Raw genomic sequence first — 26,688 nt, 5'->3', positions numbered from 1 at the left:
GTGTGACAGTGACTAATTAAACCAACAATTTGGCGCAAAAATGTGCTCTCTTCAAAATTCAAACGTCTTTCCAGCATATACATTTCTGGTGCAAAAGCCTTTAGCTCCTTTAGAGTAATATACTGTCATCTTCAGTTCCCCATCGCTATCTTTAATAAATAATTTATAATAATTAAAATCTAATGCCAGTTATTAATTGTGTTAATACAGTTTCTGCATAAATTTATCTTTGATGTTGTTCAAGCTGTAAAAGTGGTATCCCTGCTGAAGAGTAGTATAATCCATATATAATTTTATTTTAGATACAGCTTACCAGTCATAATTTCTCTTACCACATTCGTGTTGTGATCTATCACTGCTAGTTTGATTCTCATAAAATATCCTGGGGGATCAGTCTATTCGCTTTGGCGCATAACTTAATATGAGGCTGTGGAGTTGTTCTAAAGCACCAGTGTGTTGGCCATGGTTCAACAGACGCAATGTGTTTAGCAGTCTCGCTTCCGCTGCAGACTTTGCGCCCTGCACTTCCTGGAATTTCACCTTTTTTTCCATTTCTCTGTAAACATATCAAATTATTTGTTGTTATTTTTCAATATATTATAAATCTGCAAAGTTTCTGTTGATTCAAATGTCAACCAGCTGCAGAATATTTACCACTTGTGCAATCTCTGTTTAATATTATGCAAAAAATGACTACATCTTCTTATATCACAAACCAAAGGCATTGTAAGTAATATATAAAATATTATATTACACATTTGCCTGCGCTTTGTTATTTCTGAATATATATTATTAAATTCAGCATACAGCTTTCATGCCAACATTGGGTATAAATGATATATTTTTCCATCACTCATGGATCAATTGGTTCATGAGAGCACTGGATGAACTTGTGTCCTAAAAAAGCTCCTGTGAATATTAGTGACATGGTATCTTATGCTAAGTACCATCTCAACCAATAGCTCAGCATCGCCTTCATATTGAAATGCAGAATACTACATGTGGTTCTTTATTTCCTTCATCCAAGGGAGCAACTCTTTTTGATCATTGCGCACACTTGCTCTAATCAGATTTTTGGCCAGATTCTTGGTCCAATGCCATACATCCTATCAAAAAATTACAAATGAATACCACTAAAGTTAATACGTTTGAATTGCTTCTAAACCATTACCTACAGTGTCACCACCACAAATACTATCACCATAACCGCTATCTACCACCATCACCAACACACTAACACTACACATCGTTACATAGTTATACCTGATTGTAAGTATAGACTAATTACTTCAAACGATCTGTAAAGCCTATATTAGTAATGGTAGCATGAATATAAAAATAGTAATGCAATCCAAATTTTATGATTATATTAGTCATGTATTTTATGAACAATTAAGGCATTTCTGACAATCCAGACCGAACAGAACATTTAAATTCCCTGACTAACTTTTACTGAGTTAGCCAAGTTAATTCAAGTGAATCAGGTTAAAATCAAACGTATGAAACTCAGCCTGAGTCTCATTGTCACCCAGTCATAGTAAATCATTGCTTTGTACTCATGTACAGTACTAAATGTTTTTAATTATTATATTTATTGATTTATATTATAAAACTACTATATCGGTTATTAATATTTATTTAAAATTATTTATAAATTACAGTTGAGGTTTTCCTGTTCGATTATGCCCTCTTGCTGTATGGTACACACCATTAAGGAATGGAACCTCTCCCTTTTTCACCGTTAATCTTGCGGTTGTTTCAAATTTTTCAGAATAAAGCTGGCTCTCATGGAAGTGCCTAATGCACACGGCCGCACTAGCAGGTAGTCTGCGAAAAGTTGAATCGGCACGCTTTGCCTTAGACGGCCACAATTTTGCTAAATTTGGCAACTGAGACGCAGGCACCCTAAAAGAGGTTATGCCACAACTTCTAGTGTCAAATTTGCAATTAGCAAAGAGACATCTACGCATTGTAACTAACTGCTTGTGGCTAAACAAAAAAATTCAAAACCGTTCGACGTTATCTCACCAAGGAATAAATTACCGGAAACGGCTGATTTACGACTCAGTGATAGTCCGAGGTAAATGCACCAAAATATATTTTCAACTTTGAACTTGCTAAACTAGTAAAAATATCTGCTAAAATTTTGTTTTCTCGTTCAATTAACGTTGTATGATGCATTACCAATCATATAAAACAATGTTAAAATTACGTGTTTACCTTCACTTTAACAATTTTTTTTGTAACTTTTGTCAAATTTATACTCATTCAATCACCATTTTTTTAACCTAAATAGAACTATCAGATGCAAGTTTAAAACTAAATGAGAAAACATCTACAGATAAGTATGTCTGTGTTAAAGAGGAAACATTCAACATATATGTGTCACCTACTTTGGTCACCCCTGTAGTTCACTTGTCAAGCTCTAAGGATGAATGTGTATAATTGATGCCAAATAAATATCAGGCATGTTAAAATTTTGAAATTGAGAAAAAAGCCTTATTTTATAAGCTTATGTACAGTTGATTTGTTCAGACTATACTGACAATAACAAACCATATAATAATGGTTAGTATAATTAATATAATGATTAACATATTATATTTAGAATACTGTAAAGGCTTTGTGCAACCTTCACTTTCCTCCACTAGTACAAGACTCGTGCATGAGTACAATACATATATTTCTGCTTAGTTCATCAAGGTGTACAAGAAATGAATCAAGTGACAAGCAATGAACAGGCCCAGAACAGCTATGCTCTACTAGACAAATGTTCGGGCTTATATAGCTGCTAAACTCCGCCCCTGTTCTGCTTGGTTAGACCCGGCACGGCTCGGCCTAGCTCGGCTTGGTCTTCAGTCGGTACGGCTCTGGCTTGGCTATGCTTGACACGGCTGTACATCGGCTTGGCTAAATGTAAGGGGGCGCCATCCACCACAATACACTTTTTTCAAAGGGTTGCTTGTTATATATGTACTCAATTGCAATAATGCTTTCACTAAAAGTGCTATGCTAAACTAGTGGTTTGTTCCAAAAAACTATCTATGTAAGTACCAAATGATTGAAAACATTTGATGCAAAATTTGCTTAAAACTCTAACTCACACTTTGAAAAACTTCTGTTCATGATTATAATTAAAAGACTAGATTTTCAGCTAATTTTGTAATACTCTAATGCTTCTACTGAATCTGTGACAGGTTGATAGAGAATCCAAACCTGTAACTTTGTTGCTATAAATTTACTAGGTATGTTTGAGATTTCTGATTATGACCTTTTTGGAAAATATTATGGTATGTTTGAGAACTCTGATTATACACTTACTTGCCAACTTACCAATATGAACTTCTAACAGAACACTTTAGAGTGGTAGGAATCAATATAAACTTAACATGTCTCTTCTGCATCTGTTTATCAATAAGAAATAATGACCAATATTTAGTATATAGTTTAGTATATAGTTACGTGTGTGTTTACAGGTAAAGGAGGATGTAATGCGCAATTACTTTTGTAATACTCAATTAGTTTACTGAATCTGTGACAAGTTGATAGAGAATTCACAGCTGTATTATAACCTGTATGTACTTGGTTGCTATAAACTTACTAGGTATGTTTGGGAACTCTGATTATATACTTACTTACCAACTTACCTATCAAAATTTCTAACAGGACATTTTAGATTGGTAGGAATCAATATTAACATAACAAATTTTTTCTGCCTTTGTTAATCAGTAATAAGCAATGATCAATGTATAGTATATAAATGAATGATAGATACATCTGTGTCTACAGGTAAAAGAAGATGAATGCCTGTCTGATATGATGAAGGGTAAAAGTGGACTTAAAAGCAAAGATCTGAATGAAGATATGGAATCAGGAACAAATCACAGAGATACGAGCACCGCGTATAATTGTATAGCTTTAGTATATCTGGAATTATGTGAACACAAGAAAGCAATGAACTTTTTTACTCAAGGACTTAAGATGAATCAAAACATGTATGGAACAGAAGTTAACCACACCGATATTGCATACTTCCATGATAACATTGGTTCAACATACCAGTCGATGGGTAACTACAGGCAAGCATTAGAGTATCACACCAAAGGGCTTGAAATGCGCAAGGCTGTACATGGTGAGGATGCCAACCACACTGATATTGCAATCAGCTACCGTCACATTGGATTAACACACCAATTAATGGGTAATTATAGAGAAGCATTACGAGTCTCGAAAAAAGCACTAGATATTTTAAAGGTTGTACATGGAAAGGACCCAAACGTCACAGATGTTGCTAGCACCCACTCTTGCATTGGCTCGGTACACAACTCACTGGGTCACTACAGAAAAGCATTAGAACATCACATGAAAGCACTCGTCATACAAAAGACTGTGTATGGAGAGAACACCAACCATACCAATATTGCTGTTAGCTATGGTAACATTGGCTTAGCACACAACTCACTGGGTGACTACAAAAAAGCATTGGAATATTGCGAAAGAGGACTAGTCATAAAAAAGGCTGTGTATGGAGAGAACACCAATCATACTGATATTGCTGTTAGCTACAATAACATGGCTTTAATGCACAATTCACTGGGCAATTACAGAAAAGCATTGGAATATTACGAAGAAGCACTAGTCATACAAAAGGCTGTGTATGGAAAGAACAGCAACCATGCCAATACTGCTGCTAGCTATGGTAACATTGGATCATTACACAATTCTCTGGGTGACTACAGAAAAGCATGGGAATATTACGAAAAAGCACTAGTCATACAAAAGGCGGTATATGGGGAGAACACAAACCATACTGATATTGCTGTTAGCTATGGTAAGATTGGCTCAGTACACAATTCTCTGGGTGACTACAAAAAAGCATTGGAATATTATGAAAAAGGACTAGTCATAAAAAAGGCTGTGTATGGAGAAAAAACCAACCATGTCGACATTGCTGTTAGCTACAGTAATATTGGATCAGCACACAACTCACTGGGTAACTACAGAAGAGCATGGGAATATTCTGAAAAAGCGCTAGTCATACAGAAGGCTGTGTATGGAGAGAACACAAACCATATTGACATTGCTGTAAGCTATGATAACATTGGCTCAGTATACGATTCTCTGGGTGACTACAAAAAAGCATTGGAATATTACGAAAAAGGACTAGTCATAAAAAAGGCTGTGTATGGAGAAAAAACCAACCATGTCCACATTGCTGTTAGCTATAGTAAGATTGGCTTAGCACACAACTCACTGGGTGACTACAAAAAAGCCTTAGAATATTACAGAAAAGCACTAGTCATACGCAAGGTGGTATATGGGGAGAACACCAACCATGCTGATATTGCTGTTAGCTATATTAAGATTGGCTCAGTACACTACTCACTGGGTGACTACAGAAAAGCATTGGAATATTATGAAAAAGCACTATAGTCATAAAAAAGGCTGTGTATGGAGAAAACACCAACCATGTCGACATTGTTGTTAGCTACAACAATATTGGATCAGCACACAACTCACTGGGTAACTACAGAGAAGCGAGCAAATACAACAAGCATCAGACATGTTAAAGGCTGGGCACTGAAAGTACACACATAGTGTTGATGTCGCTAGAATTTACAATAACTATAGTTTAGTATACAAATCTTTAAGAAAGGGTACACATACCTGAATATATAAGAAAAGATCACTTGCTATCATGAAGGCAAGACAAACATCATCACCTCTATAATAGAGGTACAGTATTAATATAAACAAGAGAACACAACTCACTACATAGAACTAATATATAACTGACTATACGTAGTTTAACATTTACTAACTAGGATCATCCTACTTAGATGTGGATTATACTGTTTTATAAATCTAAATAGTAAGTCTGATGTGAGTCAAGAACAGTGGTAAGAGGCTGTGTTGAGGTCAAGTATAGCATCAGCCAGATATCAGGATGTGAGTTATGGAGTTCCTTTATTTGGTTAAAGTTAATAATTTCCCTTTTCTTCTCATTTTATGCATTAATCTAAAAATTTTCTGTATTCATAAATTTCGTATGAGTTTTCCCATATTCAATTCACAGCAACCATTTTTATTGTTATCCTCTGTTGCAAATAAATACCCCTGTACATAGAAAAGACACCAGCTTTATTAACATTTTCAGCGAATACAATCATATCAGGGCCATGTATAACTCATCATCTGACTACAGATCAGCATTAATGTATCATACCAAATCCCTCGTGTTCAGAGATGAACATAGAGTAGTTACTATAATCGTTAACCGATAGGATAAAGTTTTAATGAATAGACAGTTTGATGGGTGTATGACTTCACTACATAGTTCTAGGAAACAGACTGATTCCTTATAAATTAAGTATTCAATATATAAGGTCAAAGTTATACATAAAGCTACATAAACCTGAATAAGGGTAATAGCATATATTCCTTATTACAAACCGCAAAATCAATTTTTGAATGTCTTCATATATATAGTTCATCATATAGTCTCAAAAAATTAAACAAAGTAGTCTTCAGAAAATTAACAATACATGATCAAGTTTGAAGTTATCTATCTAACCGCTCATAATTCAGACGTTAAAGACGATATGAAACTCGAAATAAGGTTCTATGGAAGCCAGTTGGTGTAACAATCGTAGTTCCCGATGATGTTGACTCTGGGGCTGCTGCTTCACCGTGTAGCTGAACTGATGACTGTGGACTTGAGGCTGGACTTGGTAAAACAGATAGAGAGTGTCTATTTCTGTACATCATTCCGTTACCAGTACTGATTATATGTGATCTGCCAGGTAAATTTTTTTGTAGTTGTACCAGGTATGTCAAGGTCATGTATATATACTGGATTGCTTGTACTGAGTTTCAAAAACTCCTTAGCTTTGCGGTGACTATCATAAGAGTTTTTCATCTCATTTTTGTAATCCTGCTCTTAACCAGCGGTGAGGTGGTGCTCTGGTGTGTTGGGCATGAGAGTGTTTGGATCTGCAGGTAAATCAGTCTGAAGCCGTTTACCATGAGCATCTCTACTGGAGAGTAACTGTAAAGGTCCTCTGATTTAGGACTATTAACTATAAGTGCTGGATTGATGGTTCAAGTAGTTGGTTTATGATTTGAGAATGTAGAGGACTGTATTTTAGGTGTAGATTTAATGTCGAGATTTAGACTGGCTTGTTTTAGCTAGAAACTTTACAACAGATGATATTTATTGAAAATTCAAACTTTCAATAGCAAAAGCATAAAATATATAAAGGCTAATCAAGTCATTGGCTGATGCTAATTGCGCAAGTCTAAAAATATAAAAAGTAATACAAGAGCAGAGTGATACCTAGAGCGTGAGTAAAATATGGAATTCAAATTGTTTCTGATTTACGCATGCTTATCCCACGACCAAACAAGAGTGAAACGATTGATTGGGAGAATTATGATAAATGCACATGTGCAAACAACTCCCGAAAAATTATTCATTAACGGCCGTCACCAAACCCTTGCAACGAAATCCTATCAACAAATTTAACTATTTTTCAGTAAAGTCGTTCAAGTATAATAATGATACAAAACGCATATAAACCTATTTAAATATGTTACCAAGCCTTTGAAAAGTTACCGCAAATTCCTAAAACTAACCCATCTGATCGGATTCTACACAAATAGACAGATTTTTTTGAATGAAAGTCACCACAAAACGCTTGAAAAGCTTGAATTAATAAAAGTTAAGACTGGAAATTGAAACGCCAGGCGACAGAGATTAGAACGATGAAGTCTTGCGCGTTTCACGAAAAAAAACGTGCACTTTTCACCAGTCTATAGCATTGTTGAAATGCCGAAGGTTTTGGCAATTAACATAGGAGTACAGAAATTGTTTCATTCTTGCAGATTTCAATTTTTTGATTTTTAATTTCATTTGCCGACATATTTGAATACTTTCGCATTCTAACTGATGTCCAACGCAGTGTCAGTAAAGCAAATGACGATGATATTTTTTTAACGCTTCTTATGAGATTATTACAATAATTAATTTTAAGTTTGGATGACTACGGAACAATGACTACATAGTACAGATTTTCTAAAAATCTATATAAATATCACAACTTTGAAATGTTTTGAAATGTAAAAAAAATTGTGCTTTGGTTTTATATTATTACTATATAAATAATATTGGTCATTCTAATAATATCAGTGCATATTACTTCTAATATTGGCCAATATTGCATTTCTCTTTTTGCATGAGAGATATAAACATATAATCTTTTCCTTACATTATTGCTATTTGTTGTATGTAATAACACCCACTCCCAGTACATTACCGCTACCATTGCAGTTATCCTATTTGAATGCTAATATTGCATTTCTCAACCATCAGTACCCTTTCTTTTTCCAATATCACTTTGGTCGTGGGCTGCATGACAGTGGAATTTCTAGTATATGTTTGCCTAAACATTATGACGTATGTCAGCCAATCACCATAGCCGTAGATCTCAGACGATTGGGGGCTGCAAAACTTCCAGTAAGCAGTAAGCGAGTAAGTAAAAATAAGCAAATAATATTTATGCTATGCAGTAAAATGGCAGGTGCTAAAAAATTAGAATAACAAACCAGGGTGTCAGGCTACCAAGAGTCCAGAATTATGTTTTCTAATTATGTCAAAAAATGATTATATAAAAGGGTATGAGTGGTTCTGCAAGAGGCGTATAATACTCTTACGACAGGATTCATAAATATTAATGTAAAAGTGGAAACACATTATGAGTTCCTTTGTCTCAGAATGACATGGTCTTGATGGCCTGTGTAACCAAGGATTACAAAAAACTTGGCACTTCACATAACCGTTGTGTATCAGTGTGTTGAGGTAGGAAAGTAATGCAAGATGCGAATCAGCAGCTTTCTTGAGAAGATTTTGCAGTGTTTTCACACATCTTTCTACTTCTCTGATACCCTGAGGATATTATGGATAGTTGATTATACTTTCGAAGTAATATTCTGCTGCAAGCCTCTTGTATTCTTGGCTAGCATAACAAGGTCCATTATCTGACATGACAGTTTCTGGTATTCCGTGTATGACGAATATGGATTCCAGTGTGTTGATAATAGCGGTGCTACGTATGCGAGAATGAGAGCATTCTACTTATCTGGAGTAGTAATCTATGGCGAGAATGTATTCATGATTCTTATAATGGTAGAAATCAGCAGCTACTCGCTGCCACGGTCTGTCTGGAAGCATCCTTGGTTTGAGAGGCTCAAGGAAGTGTATCACCTGTCGTAGAGTTGTGTCCTCCTGCTGTTTGATTTTGAGCTCATGTAGGCGATGTTCACTGGCGGGAAGTGTTGAGACTGTAGAGGTAAAGCAATTTCAATCTCTTCAGCAAGTCGTTTATCTTCAGCATCTGGTTTCGATAGGGGTTGTCGTGAAAGAAGATCAGCTATACTGTTGCGTTTTCCAGTGATGCGTGTGAAAGTTAACCCGTATTTTAGTGTACGAAGTCGTTGTTTCTAAATTCTAATTTAAGGTCGTTGACAGCTTTAGGGTTGAAGATAGGTGCAAGCGGTTCGTGGTTTGCTTCAATTGTTACATCCGTTGGTCCTAGAATATACATCGCAAACTTAAAACATATCCACGCAATTCCTTACGCTTTAAGCTCAATAGGCAACCATCTGAATTCAGTATCATTTAGACTTCTTGACTTTAAGGCTATGATTGGGCGTGATCCATCTGACTGTACTTGCAATAACACACATCCTAATCCTTGGCTTGACTCATTGCTCATAATGATGATAGATTTCTGTACACTATACCATCTAAGACAGGGAGCCTTTGAGATTTCGGACTTGACATCTTTTATAGCTTGAGTAATGTTGATATCCCATGTCTATTTTTCTTGGTTCAATAATGCTCTGGCTTAGTAAGCTCAGAAATTTTAGGAGAGAATTTACCTAGTTGGGTTACGGATCTTAGAAACGACTGTAGGCTCATGAACTAAAATGTATTCTATGCAGTTTGCGTTAGGCTGCGCACCTTGCTCCCTGATGACATGACCTAAGAATTTTGCTGAATTCTTGCTGCACAAACATTTCTCAAGGTTTAAACACTGTTGTCATGTTTCTCCTCACTAATAGTACAGTAAACTAACAGATCGCCAGTATGGCATACAAAATTTTCAAGTTCATTGAAATATATCTCCTGAACTGATGTGGCCAAAGGGTACTCGATTGTAGCGGTAACGTCTAAATGGAGTTATAAATGTGGTGAGTAGAAAAGAGCTTTTGTCCAATGGTATCTGATAATATCCAGAATTTGCATTTAGTTGGGTTTTGACTTTAGCTTCTGGCATTTTTTCTAAAGCGTTGTCTACAGAAATGTTGGGATGAGTGTCACGTTTTACTGCACCCTTAAGTTTAGTCAACTCTGCACATAGACAAATTTGAACAGAATATTCTTTAGGTACTTGCACCATACCAGAGCACCAGTGCGTAGGAACAGTTACTTTAGATATTATACCCTTACTTTCCATTTCATCTAGTTGTTTTTTGACTATCGGTAGTTGCGGTTGAGACACTTCATACAGCATATGTAACGCAGTGGATTTTCACATCTTCCCTTAGCTGAATTCTGTGCGACTGTGTGACATTAACTTTGCCCAAGTCTGAAAATAGACTTCAGATTTATCTACATTAGTATAAATATTATACGCATATTTAGTATTACATTGTATGAGACCTAGAAATACACAAGCAGCATATTTACTTAATAAGTTTGAATTCTGGTTATCTACTACATAGATTTTCTCTTTAATAGTCCTATTGTCAACTCGCAATTGTGCCTCTATATGACCTACCGTAGGTAACTTTATACCACTATGACTAAATAGTGTTTTATCTGATGCCTGGAGCTTTTTCTGGTCACCTCTATACGCCTGCACACTACACACTGTTACCTCTGCACCAGAATGAAGTTGGAACCTCCTTTAGTTCTTGTTTATTGTTTAATCTGACTAGTAGATTTACCTTCCATGGTTTGTCATTCAGCATTTGGAAAACTATTTTGCCAAAAAATATTGTATTACTGTCATCCTCGGCAATTTCTGTGATATGAGCTGGTTTGTTACTGGTGACCTAAACCAAGAAGTAGTCACGACAAAACAACGTCCAGGTTTGAAAGCAAGCAAAGCAAATGTTACAGATGTGGAAGTACAAACCCTCACAACAAATCACAGTGCCCAGCAAATAAATATAAATGCGGACGCGGTAAGATAATTGGACATTGGCAGATAGTATGCTCAAACTAGCTTGTATCAGTAACCAGATAGCGGTGAAAAAACCATAGGCAATGTTTTATACAACCGCTGATCGGAAGGCTTCCCTACTGCTAAATCTTCCATGTAAGTCTTTCCAAACCACTTATTATAGTAATGTATGACTACTAGTATGTATAGTCATCATTAAAGAGAAGGCTTTTCAAAATTGTTTTTAGGTTTGAGCAAAGACCTGTGACCAGTTGTCGGGCTCTAACTGGTCCACGGTTCAACATGCAGTGCCAAATATTTGGCGGCTTTAGCATGTATTATATGTATAGTGCTTCGCAGTCACTTTCGTACCAAGCCAATAGCTTTTATTCTCTAAGTTGTTTTGCACTATTTCCAAATGGCTTAGTTAAACCAGAGCAGCTATGACCTTGTGATGACACTATTTTAGCACTACCATGCAACCATCTTTGGGTAATAACACTCTCGCTATACTCAGCTCCTTGTTAGTAACTTTGTAAACAGTTAGGCCTTGAAACCAGAACTAGTTTATACATCTTAAAAAGCGCCTCACCTCAATGAGCTGAACAATTTTAGATGCCTCAAGCTGGTTGAATTTACAATGACATCGTTTACTTGAGAGAGATCCCCAATCTAGCTGTTGTCTACTGTCAGCTCATTTTTTGTTAACCTATTGGAACAGCAGTTAGTCCCTAACATTGATATACTTCATAACTACAAGTAACTCATACAGCTGCCTTTGTAGAACTCATTTCTATATCTTAAAGTTAGGCTTATATACGGAGCACTACATGTGCATCTTCAGAGTGCTTATGGTCAGGGATTAAACCACACTTGATACACAGTAAAGTATGATCTGAATATCTCTTATGCTCATACCAATACCAGGACATGATTTTCATTCTTACATCTGCCGAGTTTCTAATTGCATGAAATATTTTCTAAATTATCTCATCTGGTATAAGGTTTAAAGCTGCGCTTAGGCCTATAAAGTTTTAAGGCTTTCAGGTTTAAGACTGTCCTTGAGCTTACGAGGTTGGTGCCATTAGTTGGAATCCATTAGTTCAACATCAGAGAGCACCAAGGTTTAGTGAGTAGTGAAGGCCTCATTTATTTTATCAAACACCCATGTTTCAGCAAGAGTAACCTCAACAACCCTATCATTATAATACCTTATAGAGAGGCAACTATAATAACACCGGCTCACTTACAGATTTTAGGGAACTACAATTAATCATTGAAATATTACTTGAAGGAGTTAGACATGCAAACATCTGTGTATGGTGGGAACACCAACCATAATAATAGTGCTCACACTTATGATAAAATTCTTTTAGCATATAGTACTCTAGATGAGTACAGATTAGCGTTGGAATATTGCATCAAACGATTAGTCATGCAAAAGGCTCTGTTTGGAGAGAACACCAACCATGCCGATGTTGCGAACACCTGCAAAAATTTGGCACATCATAATTGTCTTTGGCTAGTATGTCTTGAACACAGACACTTGGTTTAGGGGAACAAGCTAATACTTACAGATTTAGAGTTTACCAGTTCACCTTTTTCTGATAAGAACTTTTTGAAAGTTGCTCAACTCATTGCTGCTTTTAGAATTATGCAAACCTGCGCAATAAATAGCTTTCTGTCAATATTGTCTAGCAAAAACCCACAATGTTTTACAAGCACAAAAGGATTTGAACATATGGAATACAATTCAGAACTTAATAGCAACTTTAAATTTTAGGTCATTTAAACATTATCTTTTCTCCTCCTTGAGAGAAACAGTAAGCCAAAAAATCTGTCAGTTGATTCTCTTGGTGTGCCGAGCATAAAACAAGTGGGGAAATTTGTGACTCGTGGTATATTGATCAGCAACAATCTAAGCACAGTCTAACATGATTGTGATTTCAACTAACTGTAGCACTTGATCAAGTAACTTGGAATATGAAGTTTAACAAATAATATACTTATGACATATTTGTTTGAAAGAGAAACTGTAAAACAGCATCCTGTGAATGGCCATGAGAACTTGAGAAGACTGACTCATAAGACCCTCAAGAACAATGGGATCCCTAGAAGGACATGACCAGATGTGAAAATCTCCAGCACTAGAAATGCTTGCTATGATATACATATACGAGCTGGGTGCATCCTGTTTAGACAATGCTCTATATTAAAACAACAATAGTTAGTGAGCTGAATGCAGTTAGCTTTATTTCATGTACTCTGCTATAATATACTGTTTTATAAACAAATAAACATTGCTATACAGCAATAATCCATTTGGTGTAGAGAAAATACGGATCCATGATCTGCTATGGTTAAAGGAGATTGCAAATCTTTATCAGGAATAATTTATAAATTTATGTTACCAGCCATCACTGACTAACAAACTATATAATTGAAGAGCACAAACTTTGAACATAAATATTAGAGAAGTAAACGATCTTACTATATCCAATCTTATGTAGACATAAAAAGAGAAATAGGAGTCAGTTAGTATGTTAATTCGAATCACTGCTCAGGTTCTGTCGGAGGACGGTGGGTTTTGTTGCGGGACACACACTTCACCAGCCATTCTATACCTTCATCAATACCATCTCCTTTAAGAGCACTGGCAGCCATGACACTGCAGTCCCGAAGTCCAATTTTACTAGCGCTAGTGTTGAACACTGCTTTTATGTCAGGAATGTGAATGCTTTCTGGTAAGTCCTGTTTGTTGGCTATAACAAGAAGAGGCACTCCATTCAGATGTTCATTGGCTATCATCTTATTGAAGGAGGCCAGAGACTCTTGTAACCTGTAAAAAGGTGGGAAGGTTCACAGTAGGTAAGGTAGCACATCCCAATGCATTTCAGCTTTAAAAAATGCATATGCGATTAAAAGTACCTGCTAGTTTCTGCTGAGTCAATCATATAGACAACAGCATGGCATTCTGCATAGTACTTATCCCAGAGCAACTGTAGTTCCTCCTGTCCTCCGAGGTCCCAGAAGTTGAACCTCATCTTACCGATGTCTATCTTACCAATGTTCAGACCAACTGTTGTAGTAATTCGCGCTAAATTTGTAGGACGATAGTTTTTATTGAACCTTGTCTGTGTTTGTTCAAGATAAGTTGTTTTACCAGCATTGTCAAGGCCAAGAATGAGTACATAGTACTGCTCTTTTTGTGTGAGATGCTTGTATAAACCAGAGAGGAGGGTGTACATGGTCAGCGCCCTGAATAAGAAAAAGATGTGCAAAAAAATTCATAGATGGTGAAGATGGACCAAGCATGACGCTTGCTACTGAAGACTTGGCTCTGTGTGTAATAGCAAATGTCTAATAACTTACATACGACATCAAGGTAGAAAATGTTCCTAAACCTTTGACACAAAAAAAGGCAAAGGTCTGTGCCCACCAAACTAGAAAACTTGAGTATACCTCTTCCATTATTGTAATTTTTTAACCTACACAAGCTTTTTAAAAATTGGTGATCAGAAGAGACAAAATGCAGACCAATATATTAATCATGAAGTGTGTCTGTTCACATAAAAGTGTGTGCGCTGTAGAGGTGAAACGAGACAGGTTTTTTGAGTTCGTCACGAGACTCAAGAAACTGTCTTGTAAAAATTCGAGGCTCGAGACAGTAAAATAATGAGCATTTGGTGATGATTTCACTACACAAAGACTAGCGCACTTGAGATATGAAATTGATAAACCTCTTTTAAATTGAAGTTTCTCCTGGTGTTAACGATTTAAATACAACATTTTAATAGCGATATGCATGTATTTTTTGTAAACAAAAGTAACACAAACAGCTCTAAAATAGCGAAGTTATATATTTCTAAGAATTTTGAGCTTGATTGATAATAATTATTATAAACATATTGCTTTGTACATGTATATTTCTATCATCTATCGAATAGGTCTTACTTTATATTGTAATGAAATGTGTAATGAAACCGATAGCCGCTGATCTACAAAGAAGTACCGCAACTAAAAGAACACATGATAACACTTTCATTCTTATTGTTTCATTTATGCTAAGCTTTGTTTGTGTATTACCAGTAGTATGTGCATTATATTTAAATTGTACTTATGAAATTATATGAAATACTGTATAGTGTGTAGTCACCCAGAAGATCTTAATCAAGCGGCAAGAACTGGAAAAAGAGCACAGAGAAGAAGAACAGCTGAGTTTGATGCATGAGGAGCTGGAGGAGAAGAAAATGATGCTCCAAGAAGAACAGAGAAGGTTTGAAGAATACATGGAAGAAAGAAAAAGACTGCAGCAAAAGGAAGAGCAACGGCAGATGTCTCGACCACAACAGGAAGTTCACCAGGTAATCGAGGAATCAACACTTGTGCACCATGATCAGTCAGGCACTCCACACAACTCTGCAACTCCAAGCAACAAAGTAAGAAGAACTAAACCAATCAACTTAGATCTGCTCGAAGAGACGCCGAGAGCGGGCATCTTTGGTAAAGTTAAGAGTCTTATTGAAAAAGAAAGATTCAACAACTCGCCCCGATTGAGTTCAACCCCAGACAACAATGATTCAATCAAACAGCTAGCCAATGAAATTAAAATGGGAATAAAGCAGTCAAAGAAATCTGAAGTTGAGCCAGAGATATTTAGAGGCAATGCACTAGGTTTTGATGATTGGGAGTGTCACTTTAGCAGCTATCTAGAGTCAATGGGGGTACTCGAAGCCAGTGAAAAAATATGGTACCTGAAGAAGTACGTTTCTGGAGAAGTTAAAGAGGCTATCGAAGGCTATTTTCGGATTCGCACTGACTACAGCTATGGAAAAGCTCGTGAAAAGCTGAAATCACGATTTGGCGACAAACTCAACATTGCTTGATGAATGAAGGATAAGCTCGACTGCTGGCCATGTGTTCCTGCTAGTGACTACAAGGCTCTACAAAAATTTGCCGATTACTTAGATAATTGTAAAGATGCTATGGAGTCTATACCGGGTCTTGGTAGTTTGAATGAAGAGCGTACTAACGATAAACTGGCAAAAGTGTTGCCAGAATGGGCTTCAAGAAAGTGGGGCGTCAAAGTGCACTGCACTAAGAAAAATGAAATGCGATATCCTGGGTTCTTTGAGTTTGCTGATTTTGTTAATAATTTGGCTGAAATGCGCTCTCAACCTATAATGCAAAACCATACTAAAGCTTATGACAATTCTCAGCAGCAACACAGGACTAAAAGCATAAAAGCTTTTACAACACAGAACAGCTTTGCCAATCGAGCAAAGGAAAACAGATGCCTGTTTTGCAATAACACGCACCATGAAGTATCAGACTGTTTCAAACTGGGTGACCAACCATATGAACAGCATATGCAGTTCATGACATGCAATATGCTTTGCTATGTGTGTGCCAAACCTGGCCATGGTTCAAGAAAATGCTATAGCAAAGAAAAAGTATTTGCAAAGAATGTACTCGACTTGGCCATGCCACCTGTCTACACAAAACCAGAGACGATTGGAATGTGCAAAAAAGAAGCATGCAGTCAGACTCGTGCTTGCAGCAGTGGCCAAGGGCACTTCCCTCTCAACAATATGCCAACAACAGCCAGCAAAAAACCACCTTCACTTCTAGAACCCAATGAGTCTTCTGCCCAAAAGCTGGCTACAATGAAAATTGGCTCAGAGCCAACTGTTACCCAAGCGCTAGACACATCCCAGCATAAAGACTCGACCAAGCTATCGAACAAAAGTACAAGAACTACAACAAAGAACAGACTATTACAAATGGGCATGCCAGTGTATGTATCTTCTGCAGCAAACCCACTTAATGAGGTTTTGGTCTATGCGTTCTTAGATTCTGGATCTGACGATACGTATATTACAAGGGAACTGGTTGCTAAGCTGAAGCCAAGAAAACTTGGATCACAACCAATTGAGGTGGAAACAATGTCTAGTGAAACACATCTGGACAATGTTGATTCATTTGGTGATATCATCATTCAGGGCTATTATGGTGGTGAAGTCAAACTTTCATCAGCCTATGAATGGTCCCCTATACCCAATTCGACAGGCGAGTTTGCAAATCACACCAATGTACTAGAACAACCGCATCTCAAACACTTGGCTAATGAACTACCTTCATCAATGGATATACCAGTTGGCCTCTTGCTTGGAGCTAACTGCACATCAGCTCCATTTCCGTTAGAAGCTATCAAGGAAGGGAAGAATAAACCATATGCCTCGGTTGGACCGTCAACGGTGTAGAAGAAGTTTCAACTGCTAGGCAAAAGTTTGCTTCTACAAACCTTACTATTAGTGGCGATCGTGACAGTAACATGTTATCGCAAAAGGATTACAAGTTCTTGGACATAATGGACAAGCAGACAATCACCACAGAGAATGGAAACTACATGATGCCACTGCCATTTAGACAACGCCCAAGGCTTCCTGGCAACTACAGTCAAGCCAGGAAGGATTGGAAAAGCATTTCCAGAAAGACAAAGCACTAGAGACTGAGTATAACAAATTCATGAACTAATTGAAGAGAATTTAGCAGAAAGAGTTGAAGATAATGACAGGACCAGCTCAAGAGAGCAGTGGTACATACCGCACTTTGCAGTAAAGCACCCACAGAAACAAAAACTCACGGTGGTATTTGACTGTAAAGCAGCATACAATGGTGCCTCCCGCAACGATTACCTGCTTCAGGGACCCGACATGATGAACTCTCTTATTGAAATTTTGTGCAGATTTAGAAGAGAATCGATTGCACTTTGCTGCGACATACAAAAAATGTTCTACAACTTTCTTGTTCACTTTCTTGGTAATGGAACTTCGGTCAATTTGCTGTTATTACTCTTTTTGCATATGTGATTTGCTTTGGTTTAGTGACCTGTCTTCATTTTAATTTTACGGGAAAAATTAAGGTGGGGAGTGTAGTGAATTGCATTCTCATTTTTATTTTATTGCAAGCTGTAGCCACAACTGCACTGATAACTCATTAAAGAGAGCTATACCAATGTTTTTCTTTGTCTAGAGATGAGTCTGCCAAAACCATCATGTAGTAGCCACCCAGTGGGCATTGGTTTAAATTAAATGGTGCCCCCTTCGCAGCCCAATTAAAAACAATAACTTCTTTCTTTTTTCAAACCCAAATAGTTTAGTAACACTGGTTATTTGAGCAGTAGCTTGAATGCAGCCATCAGCTGAGGATGCGCTTGCTGTTCTGTATTGATATTCACAAGTAAATCTGAAATAAGTCAACAAGACCAAGCTACTAAACAAGAGCTAAAAGGTTTGTTTTATTTTTATTTCTATTGTTATTCAATTATTTACGAACATTCATGTCATACATTGATTATTATTCTTCGTGAGAAGTTATTTACTATGTTATACGATACACGATTTGTATATCAACTTATCAATTTCATATTATTGCATATTATTGCATGAGCTCATCTTATGTTAAACCTATTATCTTGTAGATTTCACGGTGTTTCGTTCAAAGCTATTTGTGTGGACGTTGAAACTATATATAAATAAAGAAACGTTATATAACTTTCTCTGAACAAACATTCATCAGTGAAGTTTCACGCTCCAGCCAGTAGCTGGCGGTATTAGCAGACCAGTAAAACTGCTAAACAGTGTATATTCTTATATTGAACTAACAATAATGTCATTGTTACCCGGAACACGGACTATGGTCGATCCAGCCTTTAGTTCGTTTCTCCGTGCCCGGGCAAGTTTTACCCGCAAATGGTAGTATATAAAAGAGGCCCGAATTTTATGAAGGGCAGTTGGTGTTTAGACACGAAACGATAAAATACTGATATTTTACTCGCAACAGTCTTATTTATTAAATCAGATTATCCGAAGGGTAATTAGATACGACCCGGTATCTGTTTTAAGGACACAGAACCGGACTACAATATATTAACAGGGCCGTTGTTCGGACTACATGATTAGACTCGGTGGCCAACATAATCAATAACAACAGGTAGTAATGGACCGGGTATAGCTTAAAAGGCAGTTGTCAGCAATCCATTACAATATATGGAAATGTTGTTACCGCGAGAAGCCATGTTTTAACAGCCGTGCGCAGGCGCTCTAGTTCTATTTCCTGTCTCGAGTTTGGCAATAGTTAAGTCGAGACGAGATCAATCCGAGACAGGTCGATACTCGAGATGTCTCGTTCCACCTCTAGTGCGCTGATTACAAAATAGCTTAAATAAGAAACCGGTACACTGAACTGGTGAGACTGATCAAAAACTGGCCCACTTTTAACTGTTGTTACCTGCCTACACAAGTGATTTCCAAAAGTTCTATCCTGAAACTAGTGTTGTTTTTATTATACATAAATAGCTGCCTTCGACTATTTCTCCTAAAAAGAGCCTATTTAAGACTGTTTGACGATGAGGCAATGTCGCAATGTTTGTTTGTCGGACAGCGATAATTAACGAGATCAAATAAATAGAACAATGAGTTAGACACTGGTTCCTGACATTCAATGTAGGTAAGTGGCGACACGGTTTTATGTTACCAATAGCTATTTCAATTGTTTATCAATCTAAAGAACTTACATATGAATAGAATCTAACCCTTTGTACTCAAACTGGGCTACTATTTATTATGCAATGAACAATTTACAACAAAAACTCAGACAGTTAAAAGCCACACATCATATACTAGGCCAACTCCAAATATGGAAAAATTTAAAAAGATTTAGTACAGAGCGAAGTAAGCATCAATAAACAAAAACCTCTTCTCTGATACAAAGTGGAAGCCCTAAAAAGGGTTATCGGGAAAAGATTGACATGGGACATCATCCTATAGTCTGTATTGAACATTTTCTGCTCAACCAGCTAATGAAGCTACAGCGGATTATCGGTTAGATCTAGGACAGTTTGTAGAATATAATCAGGACGACTCAGGAAGCAAAAAGCTAATGCATAAGAATTCCGTAGTCCTCGGAATAGAATTTTACTTTTGAAAGCAGAACCCCTCATGGTGGTAAAGAGCAAGTCTCTTGTGGTGACGTGAGTGGAAGACTCTACAGTACCTAAAGCAGGGCCATGTTCGCTCACAGAGGCTCCAACTGCTGGTAAAAACGCATACTGCTGGTGATGACGGTACTCATGTTGCTTTAAACAACAGTGGCTACTCATCTTGCAGACTAAAAATTCCACTGTCATACAGCCCACGACCAAAGTGATATTGGAAAAAAGAAAGGGTACTGATGGTTGAGAAATGCAATATTAGCAGTCAAATGGCACTGCAGTGCAATAGGATAACTGCAATGGTAGCTGTAATGTACTGGGTGTGGGTGTTATTATATACAACAAACAGCAATAATGAAAGGAAAAGATTATATGTTTATATCTCTCCCCCTGCAATAGGAGAAATGCAATATTGGCCAATATTAGAAGTAAAATGCACTGATATTATTAGAATAACCAATAATATTAATATAATAATATAAAACCAATGCACAATTTTGTTTACTTTTCAAAACGTAATAGCTATCAATATCACGTAGTTGTGATATTTATATAGATTTTTAGAAAATCTGTACTACGTAGTCATTGTTCTGTAGTCATCCAAACTTATAATTAATTATAGTAATAATCTCATTAGAACCATTAGAAAAAATATCATCATCATTCTATTTACTTACACTGCGTTAGATTTTTAGAAAATTTGTACTACGTAGTCATTGTTCTGTAGTCATCCAAACTTATAATTAATTATTCTAATAATCTCATAAGAAAATGAAAAAAGTGAAATCGGCAAAAATGAAACGATATCTGTACTCCTATGTTAGTTGACGAAACCTTCGGCAATTCGACAATGCCATAGACTGGTAAAATGTGCACGTTATTTTTTCGCGAAATGCGCACGACTTCATCGGTCTATTCTCTGTTGACCGCCGTTTCAATTTCCGCTCTTAACTTTTATTAAACCGAGCTTTTCACGCGTTTTGTGATGATTTTCGTCCTAATAAATCTGTCTATTTGTGTATAATCCGATCAGATGGGTAAGTTTTAAGAGGATTTCGAGAATTTACAAATACTTGGTAACATATTTAAATAGGCCTATATGTGTTTTGTATCGTTATTATACTTTAACTAATCTACAAAACGATGGTTAAATTTGTTGATGAAATTTTCAAACAAGGATTCGTCTCATTGTTGATGAATAATTTTCGTAAGTTGTGTGCACATGCATTTATCATAAAAACTCCCTAACTTCGCATCCGCTCGTTTGGTCGTGGGATGAATTCAAGGCAGTAGAGAACAAGAATTGCGATTGTAAAGTAAGACAAGCTATATGTAGGTTATATTTAAAGACAATGAGCCTAAACTTATGCATATGAGCCTAATAAACAAGAAATATTCATGTTAAGTTGCTTGTAATAGGGATGAAAAGCCTTTGAAGTTAGATTGCACACTTTAATAACTTTTGAAATTTTGCTAGCGTAATGCATGCTTTAATTATTGGTGTTTATTAGGCTAGAACTATATGTATGTCCAAGAATGGTAAGCAGCATTTTGGTCCATACAATCGTGCTTGGTTTTGGTTCAGTTCACGCGCTATAAAAACAATATAGACACTTCTACTCAGACTAAAATTCAGCTTTGCCAACCAGGGCCTAACCCTACAACCCCCGTGTTGTAGGGCTAAGGCTTACAACATGACAAGGTTTAATATTAGATACAGTATTGATACTGTTGCTTGAAGCGCTCATATTTAATTGTAACCCACCATATTTTTAATCATGTAGACAAACGTGTTTTTCACTAGCAGATACATAAATAATTAATCTAAGCTTCTGTCAGCTGTTCGTGCAGCAGTTTGTTTTTACAGACTAGTTTGGTCGCAAGAAACATTGGCAAGAGATCAGAAAGCTACTTTATTTGAAGCTTACATCAATGATTTACCTACTCATGTTAACTGTGGTATCAGTCTATTTGCAGACGATACTCTCTTCTACCAAGTAATAAATAATCACGCTGACAAACAAGCCTTTCAAAAATATTAATGTCTTAGAGTCCTGAGCTTTAACCTGTTGTATTATGTACTTTAGAGTTATCTTCCCACTATTGTATCAATATTATATTCGCATACCTTGTCTGTCCCACTTTTTGTTTCCTGTCAATAAACAGTTTCCTGTCACCTACCGCATGGATCGCATCATGCTTACTATTACTAAACTCTTACGTTATCAGAAACACCTACCAACAATACCACATGGTGGCCAGTACTAATATTACAAGCAGTTACAGCATATTACAGCAAGTTGAACGTCAGATGAAGTTGTTGAGTCGCGGTGAGGATAACACCTCTGACGACGCTATCCATAGCGATAATCATCAGAGACGTGAGCCAAGTCGCAATAGCCATCGCCTGCCCCCAGCCTCTGGCTATCAGCGCCAAGGGCAACATCAACCGTGTAGAAACTGTGGGTACTACCAGCATTCGAGAGGAAGCTGTCCTGCTCTGCGTGCTGTTTGCCGGAAATGTTCGAAAATAGGACATTTTTCGAAAATATGCTTGATGTCAGCCGGTAAGCCTAAGCCAGATTCCAACAGCCGTACGTCTGTCAATGAGGTAGAGGCAGAGATAGAGAGAGTATTCCTAGGTGAAGTCCAGGATAACCAAAATTACAGTAACCCATGGATGAAAAGTATTGATGCGCACATGGGTGAGCCAGAGTCCAAACCTGTGTCGGTGAAGTTTAAACTTGACACTGGTGCTGACGTTTCTGTTATACCTAGTAGCTTGTGTTCTGGTCAAAGTTTAAAACCAAATGACAAGATTTTAGTAGGCCCTGGAAATAGTAGTGTACCTGTGCTAGGTTATTTTTCAGCTAGATTGAGCGTAAATAATGCTGAACACTATGAACGTCTATATGTAGTCAACCAGACAAAAGCGTTGCTAAGTAGAAATGCATGCATTGAGTTAGGTCTGGTAAAAGTCAGTTGTAATGTCGATTATGTGTTAACCATTTTAAATGTGAATTTCCTAAGCTGTTTCAGGGTCTGGGCTGTATGAAGCAGGAGGCTGATATCACGCTGCGGGCAGGTTGTCAACCGTACGCCATAAACACGCCAAGAACTGTATCTTATCCGTTGCTCGACCACGTCAAGTCAGAACTCAATACGATGGTTAAGGAAAATGTAATTTTCCCAGTCGATAAACCCAGTGACTGGTGCTCTCCGATGGTAGTTGTGCCGAAGCCGAACTCCCGTGTCCGTATTTGTGTTGACTATACTAAGCTAAACAGAGATGTCAAAAGGGAGATCTATCCAATGGCCCATGTTGAATCGAGCCTGGCAAAGCTAGGCACTGGTAAACTGTTTACCAAGCTAGATGCGAATTCAGGATTCTACCAAATTCCATTGACGCCTGAAGCCAGAATGCTGACAACATTCCTCACTCCATTTGGCCGTTTCGCTTTAAACCGGTTACCGTTTGGGTTGTCATCTAGCCCTGAGATTTACTCAAAGATTATTTCAAGCGTACTGGATGGCCTTGAGGGAGTAATTTGCCTCATGGATGATGTGTGTATATGGGGAAACGACCAACAAGAACACGATAATAGAGTCTGTGCTGTGTTAGATGGAATGGTACGAGCTGGTATGACACTAAATGAATCCAAATGTCAGTTTGCCTGTCGGAGCATCAAATTTTTAGGCCACGTAATAAGCTCCAATTGCGTTAAACCTAACCCCCACGCCATCCAGGGCATCCGAGATTTTGCGACACCGAAAAATGTGAGTGACATGCGAAGTTTTCTTGGCATGGCCAATCAACTCAGTAAGTTCACTATGCGTCTAGGTGATCTCAGTACACCGCTCAGGGACTTGCTCTGCAACAACTGTCCGTGGTACTGGGGAGACCGGCAGGCTAAAGCCTTCACCAACATCAAAGATGAGCTGTCCCAACCTGTAGAGCTGGCAGTGTACAACCCAACTCGCAAAACTATCATCCAGTCAGATGCATGTAGGAATGGCATTGGTGCTGCATTACTACAAGTACAACCCGATGGTACGCTTCGCTTAGTTTACGCTGCGTCACGAGCACTCACCGACACTGAGCAACGATATGCCACGATTGAACAGGAAGCCCTCGCCATTGTATGGGCATGCGAAAAGTTCAGAAATTACATTATAGGCATGACTGTTAGTATTCAAACCGATCACAAACCGCTCGTCTCTTTATTTAGTGACACAGAACTCAGCAAAATGCCTGCTCGCATTCAACGATTTGGCATGTGCATGTTACCTTTCCGGTACCGGATGGAACACATTCCTGGGAAGCAAAATATTGTTGCTGATGCACTTTCCCGTTCAAAGGCCGTTCCTACTGTGGAGGACATAGCATTCTTGGAGGAAGTAGAAAATCATGCTCGCAGTACTCTGCTTTACTCCGCCTCCAATGAGAGACTCAGCAAACTCATAGAGTCACAGAAAAATGATGAGGTATTGGCAAAAATTCACCACTTTGTTAATACGTCGTGGCCTGCGTATATGACATCCAATGACTCATTAGTACGTCCTTTCTTTGAGAATCGCTCTAGAATAACCATAATTCATGGAGTACTCGTTTTCGACGATCGAATAATCATTCCGCTCGCTGACCGTCTCGATGTGCTACAGAAAGTTCACCAAGGCCACCTAGGCATTACTAAGTGCAGAGATCGAGCAAGGAAGTCAATTTGGTGGCCCGGTATGTCGCAACAAATTGCGAAAATGGTACGCTCATGTGAATCGTGTCGAAAATTAGCCCGAGTTCCTCCAGAGCCACTGATGAGATCGGAGTTCCCGTCTCGCCCATGGGAGCGTGTTGGTAGTGACCTATTTTATTTTAAAAACTGTTGGTATATATTGCTAGTTGATTATTATTCTCGTTATGTCGAGGTTGCTATGCTGAAAGAGCTCAACAGCCTGGAGACAATTGGTCACATGAAAGGCATCTTTGCACGTCACGGAATTCCTGAGCTACTGGTTTCAGATAATGGGCCGCAGTACTCTTCGATAGAATTTCAAAAATTTGTCACCGGCTATGGTTTTAAACACATCACTAGTTCGCCAAAGCACCCGCAATCGAACGGCGCAGCCGAGAGAGCCGTTCAAACCATAAAGTCCATGCTGAAAAAAGAGACCGACCCTTATCTTGCATTGCTGGCATATCGTTCATCACCCATTGAGAATGGATTATCTCCTGCAGAGTTGCTTATGGGCCGACAACTCCGAATGACTGTACCAGCACTTCCCGTCACGCTGGAGGCCTCTAAGCCTAACCTCCAAAGCATTCGTGCTTAGGAGGAGGACCAGAGAAAGAAAAGTAAGATCTCCTATGACAACCGGCACCGCGCCAGAGAACTGCCACTGCTTGACCCTGGACAACAGGTCTTTGTTCCAGATTTAAACCGTGAAGCTGTAGTAGCAGCAGCCGTTCGTCAGCAGCAATTCGTCGTAACCGAATTGACATACGACTGATCGAAAATATAGCTGACGATGTTAAACCGCCACCAAACAGTCCAAAGGGGCACTACATATCGAGGTCTGGTCGTACGGTTAGGCAGCCTGTGAAGCTCGACTTATGAATCCAACAGCGTGGTGTCAGCTCCCTGGTTCAGACTCTAGCACTCAAGGTTCTGTAACCTTTGTAGGTCGCTGCACTCTTGTTAATATTAATTTGACAATCATTTCCCAATCAATATGTCTTTAGGTAAATGCTACGCTTTCAATGTTCATGTTTGTCGGAGAAAGAGAGATGTTGTATTATGTACTTTAGAGTTATCTTCCCACTAGTGTATCAATATTATATTCGCATACCTTGTCTGTCCCACTTTGTGTTTCCTGTCAATAAACAGCTTCCCGTCACCTACCGCATGGATCACATCACGCTTACTATTACTAAACTCTTACGTTATCAGAAACACCTACCAACAATACCACATAACCTGGTGTATGTCTTTTAATATAGACCAACGTTCTGTTTCCGTCTTCAATCCAAAACATACATCCCCCAAGTGCATTACACACTATCACATACTACACTAGAAGTTGCATAGGAGACCAAATACTTTGGTGTTATTTTACAATCCGACTTAAAATCTACAATTCACATCGACAATACGATATCCAAAACAAAGCGCCAACTTGGTAAGCTATGGTCAAACGTACAATGCTCTGGAGCAGGCTAAACTTACTGGCCTACACAAGTCTGTGTAGACTGCATTTAGAGTATAGTGCAGCAGTGTGAGAACCATGCTAAGGGGTACAACATTAAACACAACCTTATGCGTATAATTCTAGAAAAGGAAAAAATCATTCACCTCTTATGAGCTCACTCGATGAGGCCTTTTTAGCCCTTTATATTGAGTGACGCGTAATGTGCTGCGTAAATAAGAACTGGAAATTAAAAATAGTGTATGGTATAGTCGCTACGGTGAT

The 26,688-nt window shown here is 37.9% G+C and overlaps 1 protein-coding gene across 1 annotated transcript; it reads right to left on the bottom strand.

Moving 5' to 3' along the window:
* Positions 1-13,459: 13,459 nt before the first annotated feature.
* Positions 13,460-26,647, bottom strand: LOC137393023 (ADP-ribosylation factor-related protein 1-like). Its single transcript, XM_068079405.1, has 3 exons — positions 26,571-26,647; positions 14,157-14,486; positions 13,460-14,067 (listed from the first exon to the last, which is right to left on the bottom strand). The coding sequence occupies exons 2-3, from the start codon at positions 14,474-14,476 to the stop codon at positions 13,782-13,784; spliced, it is 606 nt and encodes a 201-aa protein (XP_067935506.1). The 5' UTR covers positions 14,477-14,486; positions 26,571-26,647; the 3' UTR covers positions 13,460-13,781.
* Positions 26,648-26,688: the final 41 nt, after the last annotated feature.

This window comes from Watersipora subatra, chromosome 4 (assembly GCF_963576615.1).
Source record: "Watersipora subatra chromosome 4, tzWatSuba1.1, whole genome shotgun sequence".
NCBI classification, from domain to species: Eukaryota; Metazoa; Bryozoa; class Gymnolaemata; order Cheilostomatida; family Watersiporidae; genus Watersipora; species Watersipora subatra.
This window is presented reverse-complemented; position numbering and strand designations above follow the sequence as displayed.

Bases quoted from the DNA above. Each gene is read 5' to 3' on its own strand.
- LOC137393023 (XM_068079405.1), bottom strand. From the start codon at position 14,476: ATGTACACCCTCCTCTCTGGTTTATACAAGCATCTCACACAAAAAGAG. The intron at 14,068-14,156 runs GTACTTTTAATC...ACCTTTTTACAG, and splicing joins GACTCAGCAGAAACTAGCAG to GTTACAAGAGTCTCTGGCCT.